This window comes from Delphinus delphis, chromosome 7, assembly GCF_949987515.2.
Source record: "Delphinus delphis chromosome 7, mDelDel1.2, whole genome shotgun sequence".
In the NCBI taxonomy this organism is placed as follows: domain Eukaryota; kingdom Metazoa; phylum Chordata; class Mammalia; order Artiodactyla; family Delphinidae; genus Delphinus; species Delphinus delphis.
Window position 1 is genome coordinate 73,731,977 of NC_082689.1, and position 26,988 is coordinate 73,758,964.

The following is a 26,988-nucleotide window of genomic DNA, read 5'->3' on the forward strand; positions in this document are numbered from 1 at the left end:
GGGCCTCTCACTGTTGTGGCCTCTCCCGTTGTGGAGCACAGGCTCCGGACGCGCAGGCTCAGCGGCCATGGCTCACGGGCCCAGCCGCTCCGCGGCATGTGGGATCTTCCCGGACAGGGGCACGAACCCCGGTCCCCTGCATCGGCAGGCGGACTCTCAACCACTGCACCACCAGGGAAGCCCTGTAGTAGCTTTTTAGTAAAAAAATAATTGTTTTTTATTTAATTGATGTTATTCTCTTTATTAGCAGCTCTGCATGATAAAGGGTTTTTAAACATCCCATTTGTGCTTTCACTTGAAGAGTAAACCCAAATTTAACTGATCACCTTGCCAGCCTCAGTAAGTGCTATTTTGATGTTCTGTAGGAAATTCTACTTCAACAACGATTTAGTACTATTTGCTGAACATATGCAGAAATATCTCTATATATGAGATATTCATGAGATATGCAGGCTTTAGTTACATACTTATATAACTAAATACGTGATAAGCTAGTGGTGTGGAAAATGGGGAAGAAATAACTAGAAGATATCACTGGATCTTAAAATTGAACAATTTTCCAGGTGGGCAGAGTGAATATATGCATGTGTTAGAGTGGGTGAAGCCTTCAAGAGAGAGAGTTCCAGGTAAGTAAGATATAGCGAAAATTATGAAAATCTGTGCAAATAATGGGGAGATGAGGCTGAGGCGTGACTGGTGGTTTGGGGCGCAATGCAGAGGCTATTAAACTAATAAGATATAGAGTTTGAATTTCACTGGGTATGTGTGTAAACTAATACACTTGAGTGACGAATTAATATTATACCCCTGTGATATTCTGTTTAGTCAGGGAAGTGTTTATGAGGGAGGGTTGGGTTTGAAGTTGGGTTTTAAGTAGTGTTATAATTCCCTCTGCCTTTCAAACTACCTGTAAGTTGCTGAATGAGGACTGCAACAACCTCTAAATTGGGTTAGTGAGTGAGTCTCAGAACAGATTATAATCCTTATATTGGATCTTTAAAACACAACAGCTTAAATCCCTTTTGAATCATCAGAAAGTCACACATTTTTAAAAAGCAGCCTCTGTGGTCCAGTTAGTCTTAGATAACCATATACCTTAAAATATCGAGTCCATTGCCTAAGGAGAAGTATTTACAAATGTCATAAGTCACTTTCTATGTCTGACCTGCTGTTTTGTCACATAAAATAAAAAAGAGATCAGAAAAAGTCCCATGGATAAGGGCTCTCCACTTCACCAAATATGCTCGCTCATCTGATTAATCATTTTTAAAAGTCAAATTATTTATATAAGCTGCTTGGAATGATATTACTGATATTAAACTTTCTTGTCTGCCTACAGTAATTCCACAAACATTGCAAGAGACACGTTGCTCACAATAAAGCTTTGTTTATGGCATCTTAAAGAAAGCACTTTGAACTGATATTCCCCGATCCCTATCATCATAATGAGATTTACATTTAAGTTAAGAAATTTTTCTTTTGTGTGTTTGCTCAGCACTTAGCACATTATAGGCATTCTGAAGGATGGCACACTCCATTCAACAATTTGGGCAAAAATAAAGTGTAAATAAGTGTGATAAGAAGTGTAGCCAGGTTCTTAGTGCCCTCATCGTACAAACAAGAGGCCATAGACTAGCATAAGAGCCTGGAGGAGCACAGATGTTGGCTGTCTTGCTTGTTTCTCTACCGCCAGTGCCCTGCACATAGTAGGTACTCATTAAATATCTGTGGTCTAATGAAACAATGAATAGACTCTCTTTCCTCATGACCTTGCTTGCAGTCGTTACCTTAAGGGCATAATAAAGTAGTAATTGCTCCATGACTGCTTGGTCTTATGAGTTAATGTTTGCAAAGCACTTTGAACTTCTTGGGAAAAAGAATGGTGTTTTTTTTGGCACCATTTCATGTTTGCAGTGGCACACAAATTATTCCTCCTCCTCTTCCTCCAGCTGCCCACACTGTGCCCTCCCCCAGCTCTGTGCTGCACCAGGATCTCCCAGAAGGCAGCCACACCGCTCTCACTGCCTTCTCGCAGCTGTTACCTCCAGCCCTGCAGGACAGGTAGGGACAGAGCAAATGCCAGAAGGATTTCTTTAAGACCTTGCAAGAGACTCTGGAAATATGGAATTTGGGTTGATTTTAATAACACTTAGAGCAACTGGTGTATAGAGGGATGCAGATTCTTGGTCGGCCATGGAAGAAGCTATTGGGACAGGCAGGTTGATCTGTGACGATACATCAAACTAGATCCTGAAGGGGAGATAGAGGGTGTCACAGAGGCAACTGGGAGCATGTGCCAAAGCAGCTGGTTTCTAAAGTGTATATGATTTTAGACACACAATACAGAACCTTGACTAGTAACTGGCAGAAAGTACTAGAGTTGTTTTAAAAGGGACTCCATAAGACAAGATGTGTTTCTTTTACATGGGTAAAAATTTCAACTGTTATGATTACTTTCCCTATAATTTAAAAAAATATTTGATGATGAAAGAAAGAGATTCTATCTCACAATAGATAATCATAGGCTGAATGTTTTCCAATGTGTTTATTGCTATAAAAATTGCCTTGATTTTTAGAAACTCAATAATTAAACAGTTCAAATGTGATTTGGGAAACAAAAGCTGTTTTCTATTAAGAATGGTTGTCCTTTATGAAGAAATTCTAGAAGAAGAGTTTTTTTTTCTTTTTCAGGTTACAATATATGAACTTTCAACTGATCACACACAATACATATCTCAAGGTAATTCCGGGAAAGCCGGTTACAGGTGCAGAATAACTAGAATGACTATATCAGGAGCAGATCTTGCCTTAAAGGCAGGAACAGATCCTATTTTCCACAACTTTAAAATGACTTGTTTTCCAAACCAAATCATGATGTTTTCTCTGTGTGTGGAAGATTTTCCATGATGCATATTTATATGTTAGCTGCTGTATGCGTGAAAATTTGCTCTCTCTAGAAATTGTTTCTAGGGACTGGAAATGAATGTTATGGGGATAAAAGCTAACATGGTTTTCTATTGAAAAAATAGACCGTGTAAATGATGTCTGCTTTGCTTTAAAGGGAAAACTCAGGTAAGCATGGTTTAGTTGAACAGCATGAAGTCAACCAAAAGTCTCAAATTTTGTTCAGAATAAATTATGGAAGTACCTTCCAATTAAATTGCAATCATTATTAATCTGAAAACAAAAGCAAGGGGAATAAAATTTGTAGTTAGTTTACAGTAAGTAGTATTTGAAACTCTGAAAGTTTAGCATCCCCATAAAAGCCACATGTGAAACATTGAGATGGGAGTGACTCCAGATAAGAAATGGTTTCTTTCTCCACTTAATTCATTATAGAATGAAGAACCCTGATTTTCCATTTGTACAGGGCTAAAGGATCACATAGGCATTACTGAATTTTTGTTGTTTCCCTCTGTCTTTTTTTTTTTTTTACATCTTTATTGGAGTATAATTGCTTTACGATGGTGTGTTACTTTCTGCTTTATAACAAAGTGAATCAGTTATACATATATATATGTTCCCATATCTCTTCCCTCTTGCGTCTCCCTCCCTCCCACCCTCCCTATCCCACCCCTCTAGGTGGTCACAAAGCACCAAGCTGATCTCCCTGTGCTATGCGGCTGCTTCCCACTAGCTATTTACCTTACGTTTGGTAGTGTATATATGTCCATGCCTCTCTCTCGCTTTGTCACAGCTCACCCTTCCCCCTCCCCAAATGGAGTCCATTCTCTAGGAGGTCTGTGTCTTTATTCCTGTCTTACCCCTAGGTTCTTCTTGACATTTTTTTTCTTAAATTCCATATATATGTGTTAGCATGACGGTATTTGTCTTTCTCTTTCTGACTTACTTCACTCTGTATGACAGACTCTAGGTCTATCCACCTCATTACAAATAGCTCAATTTCGTTTCTTTTTATGGCTGAGTAATATTCCATTGTATATATGTTCCACATCTTTATCCATTCATCTGATGATGGACACTTAGGTTGTTTCCATCTCCGGGCTATTGTAAATAGAACTGCAATGAACATTTTGGTACATGACTCTTTTTGAATTATGGTTTTCTCAGGGCATATGCCCAGTAGTGGGATTGCTGGTCATATGGTAGTTCTATTTGTAGTTTTTCAAGGAACCTCCATACTGTTCTCCACAGTGGCTGTATCAATTTACATTCCCACCAACAGTGCAAGAGGGTTCCCTTTTCTCCACACTCTCTCCAGCATTTATTGTTTCTAGATTTTTTGATGATGGCCATTCTGACTGGTGTGAGATAATATCTCATTGTAGTTTTGATTTGCATTTCTCTAATGATTAATGAAGTTGAGCATTCTTTCATGTGTTTGTTGGCAGTCTGTATATCTTCTTTGGAGAAATGTCTATTTAGGTCTTCTGCCCATTTTTGGATTGGGTTGTTTGTTTTTTGGTTATTGAGCTGCATGAGCTGCTTATAAATTCTGGAGATTAATCCTTTGTCAGTTGCTTCATTTGCAAATATTTTCTCCCATTCTGAGGGTTGTCTTTTGGTCTTGTTTATGGTTTCCTTTGCTGTGCAAAAGCTTTGAAGTTTCATTAGGTCCCATTTGTTTATTTTTGTTTTTATTTCCATTTCTCTAGGAGGTGGGTCAAAAAGGATCTTGCTGTGACTTATGTCATAGAGTGTTCTGCCTATGTTTTCCTCTAAGAGTTTGAAAGTTTCTGGCTTACATTTAGGTCTTTAATCCATTTTGAACTTATTTTTGTGTATGGTGTTAGGGAGTGATCTAATCTCATACTTTTACATGTACCTGTCCAGTTTTCCCAGCACCACTTATTGAAGAGGCTGTACTTTCTCCACTCTACATGCCTGCCTCCTTTATCAAAGATAAGGTGACCATATGTGCATGGGTTTATCTCTGGGCTTTCTATCCTGTTCCATTGATCTATCTTTCTGTTTTTGTGCCAGTACCATACTGTCTTGATTACTGTAGCTTTGTAGTATAGTCTGAAGTCAGGGAGCCTGATTCCTCCAGCTCCATTTTTCATTCTCAACATTGCTTTGGCTATACGGGGTCTTTTGTGTTTCCATACAAATTGTGAAATTTTTTGTTCCAGTTCTGTGAAAAATACCAATGGTAGTTTGTTAGGGATTGCATTGAATCTGTAGATTGCTTGGGTTGTAGAGTCACTTTCACAATGTTGATTCTTCCAATCCAAGAACATGGTATACCTCTCCATCTATTTGTATCATCTTTAATTTCTTTCATCAGTGTCTTATAATTTTCTGTATACAGGTCTTTTGTCTCCTTAGGTAGGTTTATTCCTAGATATTTTGTTCTTTTTGTTGCAGTGGTAAATGGGAGTGTTTTCTTGATTTCACTTTCAGATTTTTCATCATTAGTGTATAGGAATGCCAGAGATCTCTGTGCATTAATTTTGAATCCTGCTACTTTACCAAATTCATTGATTAGCTCTAGCAGTTTTCTGGTAGCATCTTTAGGATTCTCTATGTATAGTATCATGTCATCTTCAAACAGTGACAGCTTTACTTCTTCTTTTCCGATTTGGATTCCTTTTATTTCCTTTTCTTCTCTGATTTCTGTGGCTAAAACTTCCAAAACTATGTTGAATAAGAGTGGTGAGAGTGGGCAAGCTTGTCTTGTTCCTGATCTTAGTGGAAATGCTTTCAGTTTTTCACCATTGAGGACAATGTTGGCTGTGGGTTTGTCATATATGGCCTTTATTATGTTGAGGAAAGTTCCCTCTATGCCTACTTTCTGCAGGGCTTTTATCATAAATAGGTGTTGAATTTTGTCGAAAGCTTTCTCTGCATCTATTGAGATGATCATATGGTTTTTATCCTTCAATTTGTTAATAGGGTTTATCACATTGATTTTTTTGCGTATATTGAAGAATCCTTGCATTCCTGGAATAAACCCCATTTGATCATGGTGTATGATCCATTTAATATGCTGTTGGATTCTGTTTGCTAGTTTTTTTTTTTTTTTTTTTTTGGCGGTACGCGGGCCTCTCACTGTTGTGGCCTCTCCCATTGAGGAGCACACACTCCGGACGCACAGGCTCAGCGGCCATTGCTCACGGGCCCAGCTGCTCTGCGGCATGTGGGATCTTCCTGGACTGGGGCATGAACTCGTGTCCCCTGCATCGGCAGGCGGACTCTCAACCACTGTGCCACCAGGGAAGCCTGTTTGCTAGTATTTTGTTGAGGATTTTTGCATCTATGTTCATCAGTGATATTGGCCTGTAGTTTTCTTTCTTTGTGACATCCTTGTCTGGTCTTGGTATCAAGCTGATGGTGGCCTCATAGAATGAGTTTGGGAGTGTTCCTCCCTCTGCTATATTTTGGAAGAGTTTGAGAAGGATAGGTGTTAGCTGTTCTTTAAATGTTTGATAGAATTCGCCTGTGAACCCATCTGGTCCTGGGCTTTTGTTTGTTGGAAGATTTTTAATCACAATTTCAATTTCAGTGCTTGTGATTGGTCTGTTCATATTTTCTATTTCTTCCTGATTGAGTCTTGGCAGGTTGTGCATTTCTAAGAATTTGTCCATTTCTTCCAGGTTGTCCATTTTATTGGCATAGAGTTGCTTGTAGTAATCTCTCATGATCTTTTGTATTTCTGCAATGTCAGTTGTTACTTCTCCTTTTCCATTTCTAGTTCTATTGATTTGAGTCTTCTACCTTTTTTTCTTGATGAGCCTGGCTAATAGTTTATCAATTTTGTTTATCTTCTCAAAGAACCAGCTTTTAGTTTTATTGATCTTTGCTATCATTTCCTTCATTTCTTTTCCATTTATTTCTGATCTGATTTTTATGATTTCTTTCCTTTGCTAACTTTGAGGTATTTTTGTTCTTCTTTCTCTAATTGCTTTAGGTGCAAGGTTAGGTTGTTTATTCGAGATGTTTCCTGTTTCTTAAGGTAGGATTGTATTGCCATAAACTTCCCTCTTAGAACTGCTTTTGCTGCATCCCATAGATTTTGGGTCGTCGTGTCTCCATTGTCATTTGTTTCTAGGTATTTTTTTTAATTTCCTCTTTGATTTCTTCAGTGATCACTTCATTATTAAGTAGTGTATTGTTTAGCCTCCATGTGTTTGTATTTTTTACAGATCTTTTCCTGTAATTGATATCTAGTCTCATAGCGTTGTGGTCAGAAAAGATACCTGAAGCAATTTCAATTTTCTTAAATTTACCAAGGCTTGACTTGTGACCCAAGATATGATCTATCCTGGAGAATGTTCCATGAGCACTTGAGAAAAATGTGTATTCTGTTGTTTTTGGATGGAATGTCCTATAAATATCAATTAAGTGCATCTTGTTTAATGTATCATCTAAGGCTTGTGTTTCCTTATTTATTTTCATTTTGGATGATCTGTCCATTGGTGAAAGTGGGTTGTTAAAGTCCCCTACTATGATTGTGTTGCTGTCAGTTTCCCCTTTTACGGCTGTTAGTATTTGCCTTATGTATTGAGGTGCTCCTATGTTGGGTGCATAAATATTTACAATTGTTATATCTTCTTCTTGGATTGATCCCTTGATCATTATGTAGTGACCTTCTTTGTCTCTTCTAATAGTCTTTATTTTAAAGTCTATTTTGTCTAATATGAGAATTGCTACTCCAGCTTTCTTTTGGTTTCCATTTGCATGAAATATCTTTTTCCATCCCCTTACTTTCATTCTGTATGTGTCTCTAGGTCTGAAGTGGGTCTCTTGTAGACAGCAAATATATGGGTCTTGTTTTTGTATCCATTCAGCCAATCTGTGTCTTTTGGTGGGAGCATTTAGTCCATTTACATTTAAGGTAATTATCGATATGTATGTTCCTATTCCCATTTTCTTAATTGTTTTGGGTTCGTTATTGTAGGTCTTTTCCTTCTCTTGTGTTTCTTGACTAGAGAAGTTCCTTTAGCAGTTGTTGTAAAGCTGGTTTGGTGGTGCTGAACTCTCTCAGCTTTTGCTTGTCTGTAAAGGTTTTAATTTCTCCATCAAATCTGAATGAGATCCTTGCTGGGTAGAGTAATCTTGGTTGCAGGTTTTTCTCCTTCATCACTTTAAATATGTCCTGCCAGTCCTTTCTGGCTTGCAGAGTTTCTGCTGAAAGATCAGCTGTTAACCTTATGGGGATTTCCTTGTGTGTTATTTGTCATTTTTCCCTTGCTGCTTTTAATATGTTTTCTTTGTATTTAATTTTTGACAGTTTGATTAATATGTGTCTTGGCATATTTATCCTTGGATTTATCCTGTATGGGACTCTCTGTGCTTCCTGGACTTGATTAACTATTTCCTTTCCCATATTAGGGAAGTTTTCAACTATAATCTCTTCAAATATTTTCTCAGTCCCTTTCTTTTTCTCTTCTTCTTCTGGAACCCCTATAATTCGAATGTTGGTGCGTTTAATGTTGTCCCAGAGCTCTCTGAGACTGTCCTCAGTTCTTTTCATTCTTTTTTCTTTATTCTGCTCTGCAGTAGTTATTTCCACTATTTTATCTTCCAGGTCACTTATCCGTTCTTCTGCCTCACTTATTCTGCTATTGATCCCATCTAGAGTATTTTTAATTTCATTTATTGTGTTGTTCATCATTGTTTGTTTCATCTTTAGTTCTTCTAGGTCCTTGTTAAATGTTTCTTGCATTTTGTCTATTCTATTCCCAAGATTTTGGATCATCTTTACTATCATTATTCTGAATTCTTTTTCAGGTAGACTCCCTATTTCCTCTTCATTTGTTAGGTCTGGTGGGTTTTTACCTTGCTCCTTCATCTGCTGTGTGTTTTTCTGTCTTCTCATTTTGCTTATCTTACTGTGTTTGGGGTCTCCTTTTTGCAGGCTGCAGGTTCGTAGTTCCCGTTGTGGTTGGTGTCTGTCCCCAGTGGCTAAGGTTGGTTCAGTGGGTTGTGTAGGCTTCCTGGTGGAGGGGCTAGTGCCTGTGTTCTGATGGATGAGGCTGGATCTTGTCTTTCTGGTGGGCAGGTCCATGTCTGGTGGTGTGTTTTGGGGTGTCTGTGGACTTACTATGATTTTAGGCAGCCTCTCTGCTAATGGGTGTTGTTGTGTTCCTGTCTTGCTAGTTGTTTGGCATAGGGTGTCCAGCACTGTAGCTTGCTGTTCGTTGAGTGAAGCTGGGTGTTGGTGTTGAGATGGAGATCTCTGGGAGATTTTCGCCGTTTGATATTATGTGGAGCTGGGAGGTCTCTTGTGGACCAGTGTCCTGAAGTTGGCTCTCCCACCTCAGAGGCACAGCACTCACTCCTGGCTGTAGCACCAAGAGCCTTTCATCCACACAGCTCAGAATAAAAGGGAGAAAAAATAGAAAGAAAGAATTAGTAGAAGTATAAAGAAAGAAAGAAAGAAAGAACGAAAGAAAGAAGGAAGGAAAGAAAGAAGGGAGAGAGGGAGGAAGGAAGGAAGGAAGGTAGGAGGGAAGGAAGAAAAAGAAAGAAGATAAAGTAAAATAAAATAAAGATAAAATATAATAAAGTTATTAAAATAAAAAAGTAATTATTTAGAAAAAAATTTAAAAAAAAAACTAAAAACGGACGGATAGAACCGTAGGACAAATGGTGGAAGCAAAGCTATACAGACAAAATCTCACACAGAAGCATACACATACACACTCACAAAAAGAGGAAAAGGGGAAAAAAATCATAAATCATGCTCTCAAAGTCCACCTCCTCAATTTGGGATGACTCGTTGTCTATTCATGTATTCCACAGATGCAGGGTACATCAAGTTGTTGTGGAGCTTTAATCCGCTGCTTCTGAGGCTGCTGGGAGAGCTTTCCCTTTCTCTTCTTTGTTCTCACAGCTCCCAGGGCTCAGCTTTGGATTTGGCCCTGCCTCTGCGTGTAGGTCGCCGGAGGGCGTCTGTTCTTTGCTGAAACAGGCCGGGGTTAAAGGAGTTGCTGATTCGGGGGCTGTGGCTCACTCAGGCCGGGAGGAGGGAGCCCCACTCAGGCCGGGAGGAGGGAGGGGCACGGAGTGCGGGGCGGGTCTGCGGTGGCAGAGGCCTGTGACGTTGCAGCAGCCTGAGGCGCGCCGTGCGTTCTCCCGCGGAAGTTGTTTCTGGATCCCGGGACCCTGGCAGTGTCGGGCTGCACAGGCTCCCCGGAAGGGGTGTGTGGAGAGTGACCTGTGCTCGGACACAGGCTTCTTGGTGGCGGCAGCAGCTGCCTTAGCGTCTCATGCCCGCCTCTGGGGTCCGCGCTTTTAGCCGCGGCTCGCACCCATCTCTGGAGCTCCTTTAAGCAGCGCTCTTAATCCCCTCTACTCGCTCACCAGGAAACAAAGAGGGAAGAAAAAGTCTCTTGCCTCTTCGGCAAGTCCAGACTTTTCCCCGACTCCCTCCCGGCTAGCCGTGGCGCACTAACACCCTGCAGGCTGTGTTCACACCGCCAACCCCAGTCCTCTCCCTGCCTCTGACCGAATCCCGAGCCTTAACTCCCAGCCCCGCCCGCCCCGGCGGGTGAGCAGACAAGCCTCTCTGGGCTGCTGAGTGCCGGTCGGCCCTGATCCTCTGTGCGGGAATCTCCCTGCTTTGTCCTCTGCACCCCCGTTGCTGTGCTCTCCTCCGCAGCTCCGAAGCTTTCCCCCTCCGCCACCCGCAGTCTCCGCCCGCGAAGGGGCTTCCTACCTTTTTTCCTCCATAGCTCCGTCCCACTGGTGCAGGTCCCGTCCCTATCCTTTTGTTTCTGTTTATTCTTTTTTCTTTTGCTCTACCCACGTACGTGGGGGGTTTCTTGCCTTTTGGGAGGTCTGAGGTCTTCTGCCAGCGTTCAGTAGGTGTTCTGTAGGAGTTGTTCCACGTGTAGATGTATTTCTGGTGTATCTGTGGGGAGGAAGGTGATCTCCGCGTCTTACTCTTCCGCCATCTTCCCAGAACGCTCCCTCTGTCTTTGTAAGGTATTTGATACTAAGCAGTTTGTCCATGTCCTGGAATAAATAGATGGGAACCCCCTTCAGGAAAGATGAGGAGGTTAGCATGAGTTAGGGTGAGATCAAATTTCCTTTTCAGAATGTCAGTGTCTTGTTGCATTGCAGGGGGCTGTAAATTCATCTGCAGCCGACTAGAGGACACCTCATATGCTCTGGTGTTGAGACCAGGAGGGATCTCTGACTGAGATTTGCCAACTAAACTTCTATGGTAAGTTTGACTTTGAAATATGCGGTTGATTCTCATTATGTTCTTGTCTTTGATATGGGGGAGGGGAGGAAGCAAACGAGTTTTAATGAAGTGTTTTTTAATAAGATAAATAAAATATTGACGGAATTATTATTGGGAATTCCTTATTCAAGTGTTTAATGAATAAGCTGGTTGGCTCTTTCTGGTTTATTTCCTAAATATTTTGGACATCTTGTTTTTACTAGGTCTCTCGTTTTTGTTGATATTCTCGTTACTATGTCTCTGCTACTTTTTCTGATAGCATATGGTCAGCAGATTTGATGACAGGGTGTCTTCTATCAAGGCAAAGGTTGAATTTGTAATATCCAGACAACTTTTGGTAATAGAAAGGTCCAATAAAAACAGGAGTGTGACATTACTGCAAGAAGGGAAAAATAGAAGAGGCTGATTTAGAAAGTTGAAGGTTCTTATTAAGAGAAAAGAAAAGAGGGAATTGGTAAGAAGCCAGGTTTAAATTGGCTGAGTGCTAGAGCTCAAACACAATATTCTAATGATGAAGACAGGGTAAGGCAGCTAATGGAAATTTACGGTGTGTGTGCGTGTGTGTGTGTGTGTGAGTGTGTGTGTGTAAGAGACAGAGAGAAGACTTGCTTATTTTCTTATCTATATCCACACTAGCCTTTCTGAGGAGAGGGACTCTGTTCTGAGCTCTGTACAATCTGCAAAGAATGACAATTAAAAAACATTTATTGATCACAAAAGGTATTTCTTTTTGTAGCTGCTACAAAAAAAAGGTCCATAAACTAGTTGCTTTTATGTGCTTTCTGTGAGACAGGGCTGAAGAAGGTAATCAGAGCTCAGGCAGAGGCAGCTGGAACTTAATCAAATAAGTTGCATCCAAAAGGCGAGCTGTGAGCAGCAGATCACAGAGTATTCCCTCAAATCCCCGTCAGGGTGGTCACGCTTTTAGGTTAGACCACCACAGGTCAGGACATTGTCTCCAAGAAAGCTTTGTTAAAGGACACTTTTGGTGTCAAAGAAGAAAGACACAGGGCAGTGGATCTCAAACTTTTAAAAATGAAAAGTGTTCAAGGACTAGTTCCGGGTTGTCACTTCTAGTGATTCAGATTCAGGAAGTCATCAGTTGGAGTGGGACAGATATCCCTGGGAATCTTTACTCTGTAAAAGATGTAGGTGTTGGAGGACGTCACTTTTGAGAAAAAAGTGTCAGGCTTCTCTAGCTTGTTGATCTCTTCGCAGGACTGTTGGTTCAGAACCCACCAGCTGCCTGGCTCTGAGAGGGACTGAGCAGCTTGGATGAAGAAGTAATTCATGCCTGTGCCCCGCAGACCAGGGTTTGAATCCCCTGTGGCTTTGCGCAAAGTGTTTTCCGTCTCTGAAATTCAGGTTCCTCCTTTTAGAAAGACGAGAACCCTATTGTCTACCTCATGGATTTAAAGAAATAATGCAAAAAAGCACTTAGCAGAGTGACTGGCACATAACAAAGCAATCAGTAAACGTTACTTCTTGTGGTGGGGAGAGAAAGAGATGTCAATAAGTCCTCTGAGGCCAGGAAAATGGTGTGCAGCAGACAGAGCAAGGCAGGACCAACCAGGAGGCTAGTTCTAAAGATAGATGAGATCCTAGACCGGAAGATGAATAAACATGAGCTTGGGAGACAAAATTTCTCACTATTACAAATGTTTCCCAAGAATGGTAATGAACATCCCAGATGGCACAGTTAATTGGAATTATAATTGATCCCCAAAAAGTATTTAAGTCAATAGTTTAATTGATTGTCCTCGGGAAAACCATTATAAGAACGTCTAAAAGGGAACAGAATGAAATGCATCAAATTCAGTGATTTGTTCATCTCTGCCGCCCACCCTACATAGAAGGATTAATGAATGAAGAGAAAAATGGTCAAAGGGAGGAAGGGAACAGGGACCGCAAATCAAATAGACTGTCATTAAATGAAATCCTTTTCTGGTAATTCATTGGTACATCAGGTGGTACCGAACCGGCTGGCTTGCTTGCATGTGGCTGCTGCCAGGTACTCTCCCAAGATGACACATGAAGAATAGAGGAAAGGGGACTGATACCTTCCTTAAAAGACAAAGATGAGATTTATCAGCACTTGAATGTATGCTATGGCCGAACCAGCCAACAAGTTAGTAGATGAGGGATATGGACAGGTGGGGGTGAGGCAGGATCAGACTGTGTGTAGGCAAATCTTTTAGCTCTTTGGGCCTTACTTTCCTCTCTAAATGCCCTTCTAGGCCTGATACACTGTGATAAGGCATAGATGGTGGGTCAGATCCCAACACTTTAAACATTTTATTTTACATTTTTCACACCTGGAAAGTAGTCCCTAACTAAGGTACCTAAGTTATCACCAAATGCTAGCTATTTTGAGGAATTTTGTTTACCCTGAACTATGAATTTTTTAGTGCTTTTTCCCCCATAAATCCAAATTTCAACTTAAATATGTTTTTACCAATGCTGTTAGTTCTCTGGATAAATAACTATGATAATACAGACTAATGATAAATAGTGAAGAAAAAAATAACAGAAGCCACTATATTTTGAACACCTATCATCTGCCAGTTACTGTGCTCATCACATTTCATCTTTCGTCCTTATACTAACCTTGTTAAGTTGGCGTTATTGTGGCCATCTTCCATGAGAATTCTGAGAGGTCACAGAGACAGCAAATAGCAGAGTCAGGATTTGAATCTAGGTCTTTCTAATTCCAAAACCCATGTTTCTACTCCTTTAATATACCATAAATCTGCTGTACTGAGTGCATTCATAATAATCCTGTATAGTTTCTCCTTGATTCAGAGTCTCCTAATTTTTATTCAGAAAGACGCAGACATAGAGAATGGACTTGAGGACACGGGGAGGGGGAAGGTTAAGCTGGGACGAAGTGAGAGAGTGGCATGGACATACATACACTACCAAATGTAAAATAGACAGCTAGTGGGAAGCAGCTGCATAGCACAGGGTGATCAGTTCAGTGCTTTGTTACCACATAGAGGGGTGGTATAGGGAGGGTGGGAGGGAGACGCAAGAGGGAGGAGATATGGAGATTTATGTATATGTATAGCTGATTCACTTTGTTATAAAGCAGAAACTAACAAAACAAATATTTGGAGGCTTGGAAAAATTATATATGTATTTGAAATTTAAAAAAAAAGAAATACAATGCAAAGTGTGTTAGTGTCCTACTCCTTCACTTTTCACTTATGATCACTTTAGTGGAGCATTTCTGTTCTTAACGGCAATATTATATTATTTTGTTTACTTTGAATAAAGAGTTTACTGATGAATCTGAACTTGCCTGAGGAGTCTGAACTTGAAGGAGATAGTGGCTCCAGTCATTACTTATCCAACGTCTTTATCCCAATATTGGGGCCTTACAGGCCATATCTAGGGTAAGAGGAAGACTTGCCCTCAATAGCCTGTTACATTTGTGCAATCTTGGGGGCAAAAATTAATTGATATAAAATATAAGGCTTCTTATCTGTGAAAGACATTGTCAGTAGAATGAAGAGGCAAGACACAGACTGGGAGAAAATACTTATAAAAGACATATCTGGTAAAAGACTGTTATCCAAAATATACAAAGAACACTTAAAACTCAACAATAAGAAAATGATCAATCTGATTAGTAAATGTGCAAAAGATCCGAAACAGACACCTCATCAAAGAAGGTATACAGATGGCAAATAAACATTGTAAAGATGCCCAACATCATCTCATTAAGGAATTACAAATTGAAACAACAGTGAGATACCACTACACGCCTATTTGAATGGTGAAAATACAAAACACTGACAACAGTAAGTGCTGGCCAGGATGTGGAGCAACAGGAACTCTTATTCATTGCTAATGGGAATACAAAATGATACAGTCACTCTGAAAGACAGTTTGACAGTTTCTTACAAAACTGAATATATTCTTACCATAGGATCCAATTGCACTCCTTGGTATTTACCCAAATGAGTTGAAAAATTGTATCCACGTTATAACCTACATATGAATGTTTAAGCAGCTTTATTCATAATCACCAAAACTTGAAAGCAACCAAGATGTCCTTCAGTAGGTAAATAGATAAACTGTGGTATGTCCAGACAATGCAATATTATTCAGTACTAAAAAAATGAGCTAGCTATCAAGCTATGAAAAGACACGGAAGAATCTTAACTATATATTACTAAGTGAAAGAAAGCAATCTGAAAAGGCTACAAAATGTATGATTCCAAATTTCAACTATATGATATCCTGGAAAAGGCAAAACTATGGAGACATTAAAAAGATCAGTGGTTGCCAAGGACTGGAGGGACAGACATGAACCAGTGGAGAACAAAGGATTTTAGAGCAGTGAAATTTGTCTGTGTGATATTACAATGGTGAATACATGTCATTGTATACTTACCAAAACCCATAGAATGTACAACACCCAAAATGAACCCTAATGTGAACTCTGGACTTTGGGTGATAATGAGGTGTTAGTGTAGGTTCATCAGTGGTAATAAATACGCTGGTGTGGAATGTTGATGGGGGAGGAGGCTGTGTGTGTATGAGGACAAGGGGTACATGAGAACTCTCTGCACTTTCTGTTCCATTTTGCTGTGAACCTAACACTACTGTAAAAGATAGTCTACTTAAGCATTAATTTGTATTGAAATAGTATTATAAAAAGTCATAGGTAGCTAAAGTAGAGAAGTCTGCTTTCTAAATGGATAACAGATTTTCCACTTTTGTGTGGGACTGAGTGATGTTTTGTTATATGACTCCTTCCCTTGGACAGTGAATGTCTAGCAAATGATAGATGCATTAACTCTTCTGCCTCCTCTGTATTTTATGGTCATCGATACTGATCCTGAAATGACTAGGCAGCAGCACAGGTGGGTGAGTAGAGACGCCTCTTCCTGGAAGCCTTCTCTTTGATAGCGCAGCTGCTTTCAAGGCCACAGAAAACTGCATGACACTTACTGTTCTGAATGATGTAACTCTACAGTGACTCATTATTACCTAAAAAAACCAGCAGTTCCTCAAATTTGGGATTCTGTTTTCCTAGAACATTCATTTCTGTGTTCACAATTTTAGTTGATCTTTGAACCAGTTTAAAAGAAGCAGAGAAAGACAAAATTGAAGCTGGCAAACTTGACATGGTATAGCAGCTCTGAGAAATGTGGCCCCTTGGGCAAACCTCGCATTTGCCTATTATGTTACTTTTTCACATTTAGCTATAGACACCCATTCTGTGCCTCAGTATCTCAGACTACCTTCTATCAAAATAAGAGGTCGTGCCCAACTAATAAAGAGTTAATATTTGGAAATCTTCTAGCTAGGTATTAAGAACGTGTATTTCTTGGTGCTGGTATGAAAGGTGATTTAAAATTATATTTATGCATTTTCTGAAAAATGTTCTTATAATAGACATGCATTTTTTATTATCAGAAAAAATTAATCTATTTTCATTTGAAAATAAAGGTTATCTAAAAGAAAAACAGATAAAGGAGGTACGACAATTTTTTTTTTTAATTTTATTTATTTTATTTATTTATTTTTGGCTGTGTTGAGTCTTCGTTTCTGTGCGAGGGCTTTCTCCACTTGCGGCGAGCGGGGGCCACTCCTCATCGCGGTGCGCGGGCCTCTCACTGTCGCGGCCTCTCTTGTTGCGGAGCACAAGCTCCAGACGCGCAGGCTCAGTAGTTGTGGCTCACGGGCCTTGTGGCTCACGGGCCTAGTTGCTCCGTGGCATGTGGGATCTTCCCAGACCAGGGCTCGAACCCATGTCCCCTGCATTGACAGGCAGATTCTCAACCACTGCACCACCAGGGAAGCCCGGTACGACAGTTTTGAAAGATGAGGGTTACAAGAAGGACTTGCACTGCTAACACAGAACACTGACAACAATAATAGCCAATACTTCTGTGGCACTTTCTACGTGCCAAGCACTGTTCTAAGTTCTTTATTCTATTAATCACTTTACTCTTCATGACAGTCTCACGATGGAAGTAATATTGGTATGCCTATTTTACAGATAAGGAAACTGAGTCACACAGAGGCCATAACTAGTCTATTGTTAGATAGCTAGTAAGGGGTAGAGCTGAAATCTGAGAACAAGCACCAGTACCAGCTAAAGATCAGAGCTACTAATGTAATAAAGATAAATAAGATAGAATAAAAGAAAAGCTTAACAGGATAAATGAAGCACCATATATCAGTGAGACAGGGGATGGGTAATTTAAAATGCTATTTTGGGGAAACTGATTATTTAGATTAAATAAATTCATTTTAGCAAATCCCCCTAAAAATAATAACCCATTTTATTCTAAATAGATTAAAAAGTTAAGTCTAAATAGCTAAACCAAAATAACTTAGAAGAAATATACTTTAATATTTACCTGATCTTTAGATGGAAAATGATTTTCTAAACTTAAAAGCAATTAAGGAAATCACAGAGGAAGAGATTGATGGATAAAATAAAAAAGTTTCTGTATGTTATAAACCAAATGAAAAGATAAACAACAACTAACACATTAAAGAAATTGTGGTTTTTCATACACATCTGTAAGAAAATCACAAAAGAGGAAACAGAAATTGTTAACAAAATATGAAAAATACCTTCTTTTGTAATATAAGAAAGGCAAATTTTTCAGAAATTCAAATTAAAACAAAAATTAGGTAGCAGTTTTCACAGAGCACATTTTACCAAAGATTTTTAACTGATAATAATCAGGTTGTCAGGAGTTCTACAGGATGGATGGACGATTTCATGTTGAAGCTTTCTGACAATAATTTAGCAACTTCTGGCAAGAGCCTTAAAGACAGCCATATTTTTCAAACCAATATTTTTTCATATAAGGATTTGTCCTAAGAAAATGGTTATGTGGACAAAGATTTATGTTCACATTTTTATAACATCATTAATTTCTAATAGGGCAATATTAGAAACAATGTTTAATAAAATTGAATTTGTTGGTAATAAGTGGAAAGTATGGTACAGCTATAGGATGGACCATCACACCACAAATAAAATCATGTTATGAGCAGTTCTTAGTGAGAAAAGAAAACAGTTATTAGATAATGCTTTGTGTAATAAAAGAGGATATATAATTATTTATGCATAATTGTCTTATCTAGTTAAAGTTAATAACAATAAAAAAAGGAATTGAAAAGTCATGATAAATGTCCATGATGATAATTGGTGACAGAAAGGATTTTTTTTTAAAATTTATTTTATTTTATTTTTTGGCTGTGTTGGGTCTTCGTTGCTGCGCGCGGGCTTCCTCTAATGGTGGCGAACGGGGGCTACTCTTCCTTGCGGTGCGCAGGCTTCTCATTGCGGTGCCTCCTCTTGTTGTGGAGCACGGGCTCTAGGTGCACGGGCTTCAGTAGTTGTGGCTTGCGGACTGTAGAGCACAGGCTCACTAGTTGTGGCACAAGGGCTTAGTTGCTCTGCGGCATGTGGGATCTTCCCAGACCAGGGCTCGAACCCGTGTCTCCTGCATTGGCAGGTGGATTCTTAACCGCTGAGCCACCAGGGAAGCCCCAGAAAGGATTTTTATATTTTACAAACTGCCTAAAACAAACAGACATAATAATGGGGAAAATTATTTTAAGTAAGAAAAAAGAAATACAGAGTGCAATACAGAGACAAAGGAAAAAAGGGCAGATCGTTGAAAATGGTGAAAGGCACATGGATATTATCTCAGATCTGATATCCTGGCAGAGCTGGAATGGAGCAGAGAGCAAATAAATGTATTGGAACAATTAATGCTTTTGGCCAGCTCCTTCAGAGCGCCAGAGTCAATATAACAATTGCAGGGACAGACATCTGCTTCTCGCTCAACCATTGGAAAGCCAGTCCATCCTCTGGGATATGTCGATGAAAGTGTTTTCTTAAAACAAACTAGTTTTCTGCCCAAACTCATGTTTTTACAGATGTCATGTAGGTTTTCAAATTTACCTCTAAAATGTCTGGTTAAAATGTTTTCAAAGAAATGAGTCTTGGAATTCAGTCTCTAGCATTTTCTCTATATTTTGTTTAAGTCCAGGAACATGCTTTCCAATTCATGCTATATTATAAATTTTGAGGGGTTCAGGAAGCAGCAGCAAATGTAGATGCAATTTGTCTATTAACTGTTGCTTTTATTTCTCTATAGTCTAAAAATACAGAAGTTTCCAACTTTTCCTTTGCTCACATCAATTGGCCTCCTCTGTCTTGGAGGCGTTTGAAGGTCTAAGTATTTTCTTAAATGCTTTTCTCTTCTGAAGTTGGATGTGTTTATATCTTGGCTGTAGGCTCTGCACCATGGCCAAGGGAATCTCTTCCCTGCATTCTCAGTTCTCAACTGGACCTCTTGGTTCTAATCAAACCCTTCCAGAGTCAGGCTCTTATGTGCTTGCTCTCAGCATATTGGATCCCTGATCCACACACTCAGGTTTATAAGTTCAGCTTCTGTCTCCTCAGATTACTCTGGGATCTCATCCTGTCCTCTCTTGCACTAAGTAGCCTGCCCACCACCACCTAACCCCATATTCCAACAGTGAGTGACCATTTAGGTAGGCATGATAGAAAGGAATGTGTTTTTTTTAAAATTCCTTTTTAAGAGGTATCAATGTTTCTTTGGTTAAAGCATGAACGTAATTATTTATGTCTAAAGAACTTGACTAGAAACAAAGTGTATTTAGAGTCGTGTTTTCCATTGAGTCATCGTTGAACTATATTATGTAGAGAGGAGAATTTTCTTTCCCCTCAGACTCAGTAAGATTCCACGGGGTTCTCCATCAACCCAGGATGTGACATTCTGGTTGGTGGATCTCCAAAGAGTGATGTCACCGAGTCCCAGGGCATTAATCATCAGAGCATATGTAATGTTTTGCTGCTTTGCTCTGCTGAGCCAAGGAGATGATGCCTGTGAATTCATACTCCTCCACCCTCACTTTCTTTCATCTCCTCTCTCCTCTTTCTCTCTGAAGGCAGTTTTGCCTGCCACCAAATACTGTACCCCAACTGCCAAATTTTTTAACGCAAGTGGTGTTGTGCCTATTTACAGGAACATCTCATCGCTTGAGCCAGTTCATCTTTCAGTGGGGACACACCTACTTGTAATTCAGCTGTGATTTTGGCTGCTGCTTCGTAAATATAAAAGTCGCAAACAATTGTAAAATGCTAGTTTAAAGTCGGAATGTCTATAGGTAGGCTCAGATGCCTCTCGAGTCACTAAGTCTCTAGAAGTGTGGAGCTGCGTTAGCCTGCGGTTTTACTTCATATCACGTAAGTCCCTCTGTTCCCTCTTGGAATTCTTGTTGCTATTAACCTCTGATGTAAACCCTTCCACCATGGCTTCTACCTCTAGCATTCAATCATTCTTTTAGCAAATACAGAGAGAGCACCTACCATTGCCTAATTACCTCATCTTCAGATAACATCACATTGGGTATTAGGGTTTCAATATGTGAATTTGGAGGGGACACAAACATGCAGTCCGTAACACAAGGCAAGCAAAGGGTCTTCTTGAGGCCAAGTGGGCCCCATTGGTGGAGAAACAATGTCAGACTCCAGAATCAGCAATCAGTGGGGAGGCCTGAATACTCCATCCTGGGGCAGGGGTGTCATTAGGCATTAATTTTCTGTTCTGTTTTGTTTTATTTTTTGTTTTCGTTTGTACTGTTTACTGAGTGTTGGTTGTTATGGGCTTAGAGTTGTTAATTCTTGGCCAGAAAAAATGATCTGAAGTATTGTAGTTGAAACCACCCTGGTTGGGGACAGGGAGACAGGTGCTTTGATTATCAGATCAACACCATTTACATCAGCAGTTCCTATGTAACCCTGCAAATATACTGATGCTTTGGCGCTGCTATAAAAGTTTTATTAGTAAAAAAACACGTTTTTATGAAAATAATTTTTTACTTATTGTAAGAATACATAAAATAAGAAAGAACACAAAAACAAATTTTAATTTTTACTCTCTGTGCTATGTGGATAGATAAAAAAGATTATAGAGATTCCTTACTTCAAGGGGATGAAGTTAGAGCAAGGGTCAAATTGGTTCTAACCAGGTCGCTGAAGAGGCACTTTCAGTGATGGAGGAAGAGGTATGGCCTGGGAAGCTAAGAATAGAAGGTGTATTTAGCTATAGGCCATGGATTAATGGGGCTCTATTTCTTGTTTTGAAGTACTGTCAACCTCCATAGACTTCTTTTTTTTCCTCCAGCTTTACTGAAGTATAATTGACAAAGCTGTAAGATATTGAAATTGTAACATGTGATGATTTGTTATATGTATACATCATGAAAGGATTCCCCACATTGAGTTAATTAACACATCCATCACCCCACAAGTTTACCTTTTTTGTGCGTGTGTGAGAACATTCAAGTTCTACACTCTTGCAAATTTCAATTGTACAATACAGTGTTATCCACTATAGTCTCAATGTTATACATTAGATACTCAGACCTTATTCATCTTATACTGAGTAGCCTTCTTGTTGAAGAACCACTAGTGCTAAAGGCTTGTGATAAAAGGGTACTTAGAAGATATCAAAGAGAATCACTTCTACTTCTTTTTTCAGAACGTTGCCGTAGACAGAGACATGACATGGAAGGGGAAATTGCCTGGAAAAGGGCTGTGGCTGACTGTCGTATCACATAAATCTTGTTTACATTTCTTTTTGTTCTTGGCTTGGACAAGCTTTCAGAAGTCCCAGCTAAGTGTCGTCACAAAATCTTTATAGGTAAATTTTCCCCCTTCAAGAACTTCACATAGAGCTAATTAGGGATGCTTCCTGCCCCTATACAATTCTACCCAATGTATCAGCAAGAGTTTTGAGCATTCAAAACTACACTCCGGTCTACACTCCATATTCATTACAATTCACATACACACATTTGTTCATATGCACTACACAGTGATGGAATCAGCCAGATTTTGTTTGTTATTTAGCCAATCTCGTGGTTTATTTAATCTCATCCCTGTTTATATCAAAAGGGATTTAAATGGTTAAATTTTAGTAAAATGCAACCAGTTGGCTCAACCGGTTGACATTTAGCATGGTTTCTCTTTTCTTTGGAAAGTTTTACTTTTTTGGGGAGAGGGTTACTTCATTGTGAGTATAGAGGATTTGCAGTTGAGAAGCTGGAATCATCTTTAAGTTAACGAAAGGAAAATTGAGATAAAAGAATTTTTCTGAAATGCCAGAAATTTGAATGAGGTAAAGCACCTAGTTCATAAGAAAAAACATTAAGTCCAGCCATCTTTAAGGAGCTGAAATAATATTTTATCTGTTTCTAAGATACTTAGATAAGTTAAACCAAACAGGAAGCAACAGAAGTCCTTGAGTCAGAGAGGAACTGCTCATTACTCATGTGACTTAGCAAGCAGAGAGATGATGCCACTACCCTGAAATCTACAAAACTTAAGACAACTCATTGTCGATTATGAAATACTATGGTTATGCTCTCACACCATGTAATCTCATGGAAAACTTCACCTTCTCCATTTCCTTTAGACAACTCCAGCCCTTCAGAACTAGATCATATTTTAACAAACTTTTTAGAACATGGGACATTTTGGGGAGGAAGAAGATGACTTACAACACTCCGTCTTTTGGGTGACCTACTCCATACTGTGTATTGGTAATTTGAATGGGAAAACTATATATGAGAACAAATGGAAAGATTGGTGTTCCTTTGACATAGTTGAGATAATAACTGGTTTCTCAAAAATCCAGGGAGAAGCTAAACGTTAGATGCAAAATTGTTGTAAACACCTGGTCTCCTTGGCCTCCTATGGAAGGCAGTCATCTGTAATATACAGACAGCTTGTCACACCCAATGAAAACCGTGAAGGGGAAGCAGAATGGGGAAGTGGGATGGAAAGTTTTAAGTTAGTGGTCTTTTAACATGTTGGAAAATGTAAGTCAATGTGGCATTTGCAGAAGTTCTAACATTGTTATCAAAATCATCTTATATTCTCTTTTGTAATTGCACCTGAGAATGCTGGTCCCTTTTTATCCTTTAATGAGGAGAGAGAATGTCTTTCTTCCTAAAGCAACTGTCTGATTTTGCCACTTGGGACCCTGTGTCCACGTGCCGTGCCAGTGCTCAGCCACTCAGGATATCTTATTTTTATTAATATTTATTGAGTGCTTGCTACTGTGTCAGGTACTTCTACAGCACTTCAATTTTCACAAAAACCATATGAGGTTGGTACTGTTTTTATATAGATGTGAAAACTGGGACACAGAGAGAAAATGCAGTGATTCCCAGCAGCTTGGTTGCCTCCTGTCCTCATGGGGTCCCTAGTACAGTCCTCATGGGGTACCAGCAGCACTTGTTTAGCTCTTTTCCTCTTTATTTCATCTTTATTTTACAAATTAAACTGTTTTTGAAGCTACAAAATAAGTGCATGTATAAGGTAAGGACTAAAACATACAAAGAGATAGGGAAACAAAAGGAAGACTTCCATCCCTTACACCTAAGGACTACTCCATAGAGGTAAATATTATTAATTTTTTATGTATTTCAAAATTGTCTATGCATAAATCAAGATATACACACATATGCATACATATTCATTTTAGTTTTTGGATCTGTTAAGGTACTTGTGTCATACCTTGACATATTATAGTTATCTGTGAACATATTTACTTCCCTGAATTGACTGTAAGCTCTCTGAGGTCATGCTGTGTGTGCTGTCCTGGTTATCTATTGTTAAATAACAAATAATCCCAAGATTTAGTGGCTTAAACTAAAGACAACATTTATTTTGCTCACAGATCTGCCATTTGGGCAGGGCTCACTGGGAAAATCTCACCTTTGCTGCACTCAGCATCAGCTGGGGTGGCTGAGGCTGGAGGCTAGAATTACCTGAAGTCTCAATTGTTCACATGTGTGGTGTTTGATGCTGGCTGTCAGTGAGACCTCAGATGAGGTGGTGGCTGGGACGCCTACACATGGTTTTTCCATGTAGCCGCTTGGCTTCCCCGAGTGTGGTGGTTGGGTTCCAAGCATCCCAAGAGAACTATGAAGAAGCTGTATTTTCTTTTATAACTTACCCTTGGATGCCACATAGCATCATTGTTGCAGTAGCCATGGGCTTACCCAGATTCAAGGGGAAAGAATGTATACCCTGCCTCTCAAAAATCACATTGTAAGTAGATTGTGTGGGATAAGCTATATGGATGAGGCCATCTTTGGAAAATACAACTTGTTACAAGTATCTTTTTATTTTAGATCCATCACTCTACTGTACAGACGTTTATTTCCTATATTTGTATACAGCAGATGCTCAATTAACATCTAGGAGATAGAATTGTTGACTCCAGATTGGGAGGAGGCAGCTCTTTGCACTGCTCTGGGCTAACAAGGGAGGGGAGGTGGTGGCTCATGCTTGTGACTATGCTGTCCATTATCTCAAAAGGGTATAAAATCTCACAAGGGACAATTGCTAGGGGTTAGTAGAAAAGGTGCTTATGAAATGATTCCCTTGAGGTAACTAGTAGATGCCTTTGAGCTGTCTTCTTTGTCCAGGAGGTTTCTGAGAAGTGCCCTTTTGATTGTGAAGGGGAAAGAGGGGCCAGTGCTAGGCTCAGTTTCATGTGAGCAGGTGCACTGAAACTGTGCATCCTCTAGGAACCACGGTCAGCGCATAAAGCCCTGCCCCTTTCTAGTGAAGCTCACCTGCACTGCTCAAAAGTTTTGCATGTTTGGCAGTGGTTAAATTAGTATGAAGGTGAAACTCTGGGTAGGAAAGATGAGAGCCAAGTGTGAAGGCTGTGTCTTATTTAGCCTTGGGGGGGATAAATATTATAGGTGCCTATCAGAGCACTGACAGTATCTATGTTGGCCTTCTGGTACTGAAACTAGTCTGTAACACCAGCTGAGGTCTGGTTTTGAAGAACACGTTTCTTGACCAAGCCAAGCAAAGTAAGCTGTGCAAAAGAGAGAGGTGGAGATAGGATGGATGCCCTTGTTCACAGAATTTGTCTCAGAACCCATTCCTGTTACGTGTTATTTTGTCTTCTTTGTTTCTCCGTCATCTCCTCTGAACTACCCTTCATCGTCTCACACTTGGTTTCCTCACTCAGCTCTCAACCTCCCCTGTTCACTGGAAATTGACATATTAGTTCTCTCTTGGTGTCACTTGAACTGACACCTGGCTCAGACCAACCTGGCCCCTAGGAATAATCTCTGACCCCCACCACATGCACATGTACAACTGTAATGCACATACTTGTGGTCTTCCCTCAGAGGAGTCTTAACTGGGGCATGCAAGCTCCAAGGGCTCTTCTTTTCTTCCCATTTTGGCTTCGATAGAGTTGGAACAAGCAGTCATTAAGGTTCAGTGAAGATGCAAGGGCTTAGAACCAGAGATACAATGGAAAAAAAGCTTGTTGTACTCACAATTAAGTGTATTTGGAAAACTGTCAGACAGACAAGGTCAACGTCTTTGGCTAAATACGTCTGGGCTACCTGTAGAAGCTTTCTGTCATGTTGCCTACTGACATCTCCACCCAAGTGGATATCCTGAGTATTGCTCGACTCCATCCTCCCTTTAATTTAGTGCTAACAGGAGAGGTCAGGTGTTGGCTTATGCTTTATTATTATTTTTAATATTTAAACTACTTTAAACCATTGCTTTTGAATAGGTCATTAAAGGCCAACCTCCAAGCTGCCTACCTATCACAGACCAAGTTCTTCCCCTCTGATAAAATTCTTTGGTAGAGTATAACCTCTTAGTAATCATTGGGGGTTGCCCGATATAGGAAGAGAAAGCAACTGAAATATGAATTTCACGACAGCCTCTTGATACTCAAGTCAGATTCTCTGATTGGACATCGGTCTAAAGGGACGGTCAGACACAATTATCTTGTCGAGTTCAAGGTGTACATTTCGTGTGGCTTTCAGAATTACTGTTTTGGAAAGCTACAGAATCTTGACACTTGTTGACTTGCCATTGAAAATGGCTTCTGTAGTGTGGGATAAAGAGAGAATTAGATTTCCCGGTGTGATTTTAATTTTTGGACCTCAGAGGTTGAGCACAGTTTGCTGGGTCTTGACTGGAGTGGTGGCAGTGAAATTAGGATCTAAAGATGGAGCAAAATCATTAGGCTCCTTGTCATCACGGTCCATCATCCTTCCTATTCCCCAGGGTGGTTCAGTCATCATCTCCCTTTATTGCTCCTCATATCCAGGAGGCACAAAATTCTATTGCTTATTCCTCTCCAGTGCTTCTGGCTTCTACTCTTTCCCGTTTTCCCCCACTGGCACTGATCTAGTTCAAGCCTTTATTGCCTGTTTCTAAGATTATGACATTAACTGAACTGGTCTTTAGCTTTCTCCCTTCAATTCTCTTATAATCCAATGCCAAGTCAATTTTCCTAAAATTCCTATTTAGTTCACTTACGCCTCTCCTCAAACAATGAGTGATTCCCTTCGGCGTTCCCTGGCGGTCCAGTGGTTAGGACTCGGAGCTTTCATTGCTGTGGCCCAGGGTTCAATCCCTGGTCAGAGAACTAAGATCCCACAAGCCACGTGGAGAGGCCAAAAAAAAAAAAGTGATTCCCCTTTGATTTTTTTTAAAATTTTTATTTGAGTATAGTTGGTTTATAATGTTGTGTTAGTTTCAGGTGTACAGCAAAGTGAATCATTTATGCATATACATATATCTACTCTTTTTTAGATTATTTTCCCATATAGGCCATTACAGAGTATTGAGTAGAGTTCCCTGTGCTCTACAGTAGGTCCTTATTAGTTATCTATTTTATATATAGCAGTGTGTATATGTCAATCCCAATTTCCCAATTTGTCCCTCCCCCCGCCCCATCCCCTGGTAACCATAAGTTTGTTTTCTA

The 26,988-nt window shown here is 39.8% G+C and overlaps 1 protein-coding gene across 3 annotated transcripts in view; it reads left to right on the top strand.

Annotated features, from left to right (window-relative positions):
- The first annotated feature begins 1,966 nt into the window (after nucleotides 1-1,966).
- CYTIP (cytohesin 1 interacting protein) overlaps nucleotides 1,967-26,988 on the top strand; it is a 71,466-nt gene continuing 46,444 nt past the window's right edge. The window contains exons 1-3 of one of the 3 annotated variants that reach the window (XM_060016772.1): nucleotides 1,967-2,061; nucleotides 2,692-2,740; nucleotides 11,032-11,134. Coding sequence is in view for 1 of the 3 variants with exons in the window: in XM_060016775.1 (XP_059872758.1) it covers nucleotides 11,132-11,134 (3 nt within the window). In the remaining 2 variants the exon portion in view is untranslated. The remainder of the gene's footprint in view (nucleotides 2,062-2,691; nucleotides 2,741-11,031; nucleotides 11,135-26,988) is intronic. The other 2 variants (XM_060016775.1, XM_060016774.1) reach the window with 2 other exon arrangements.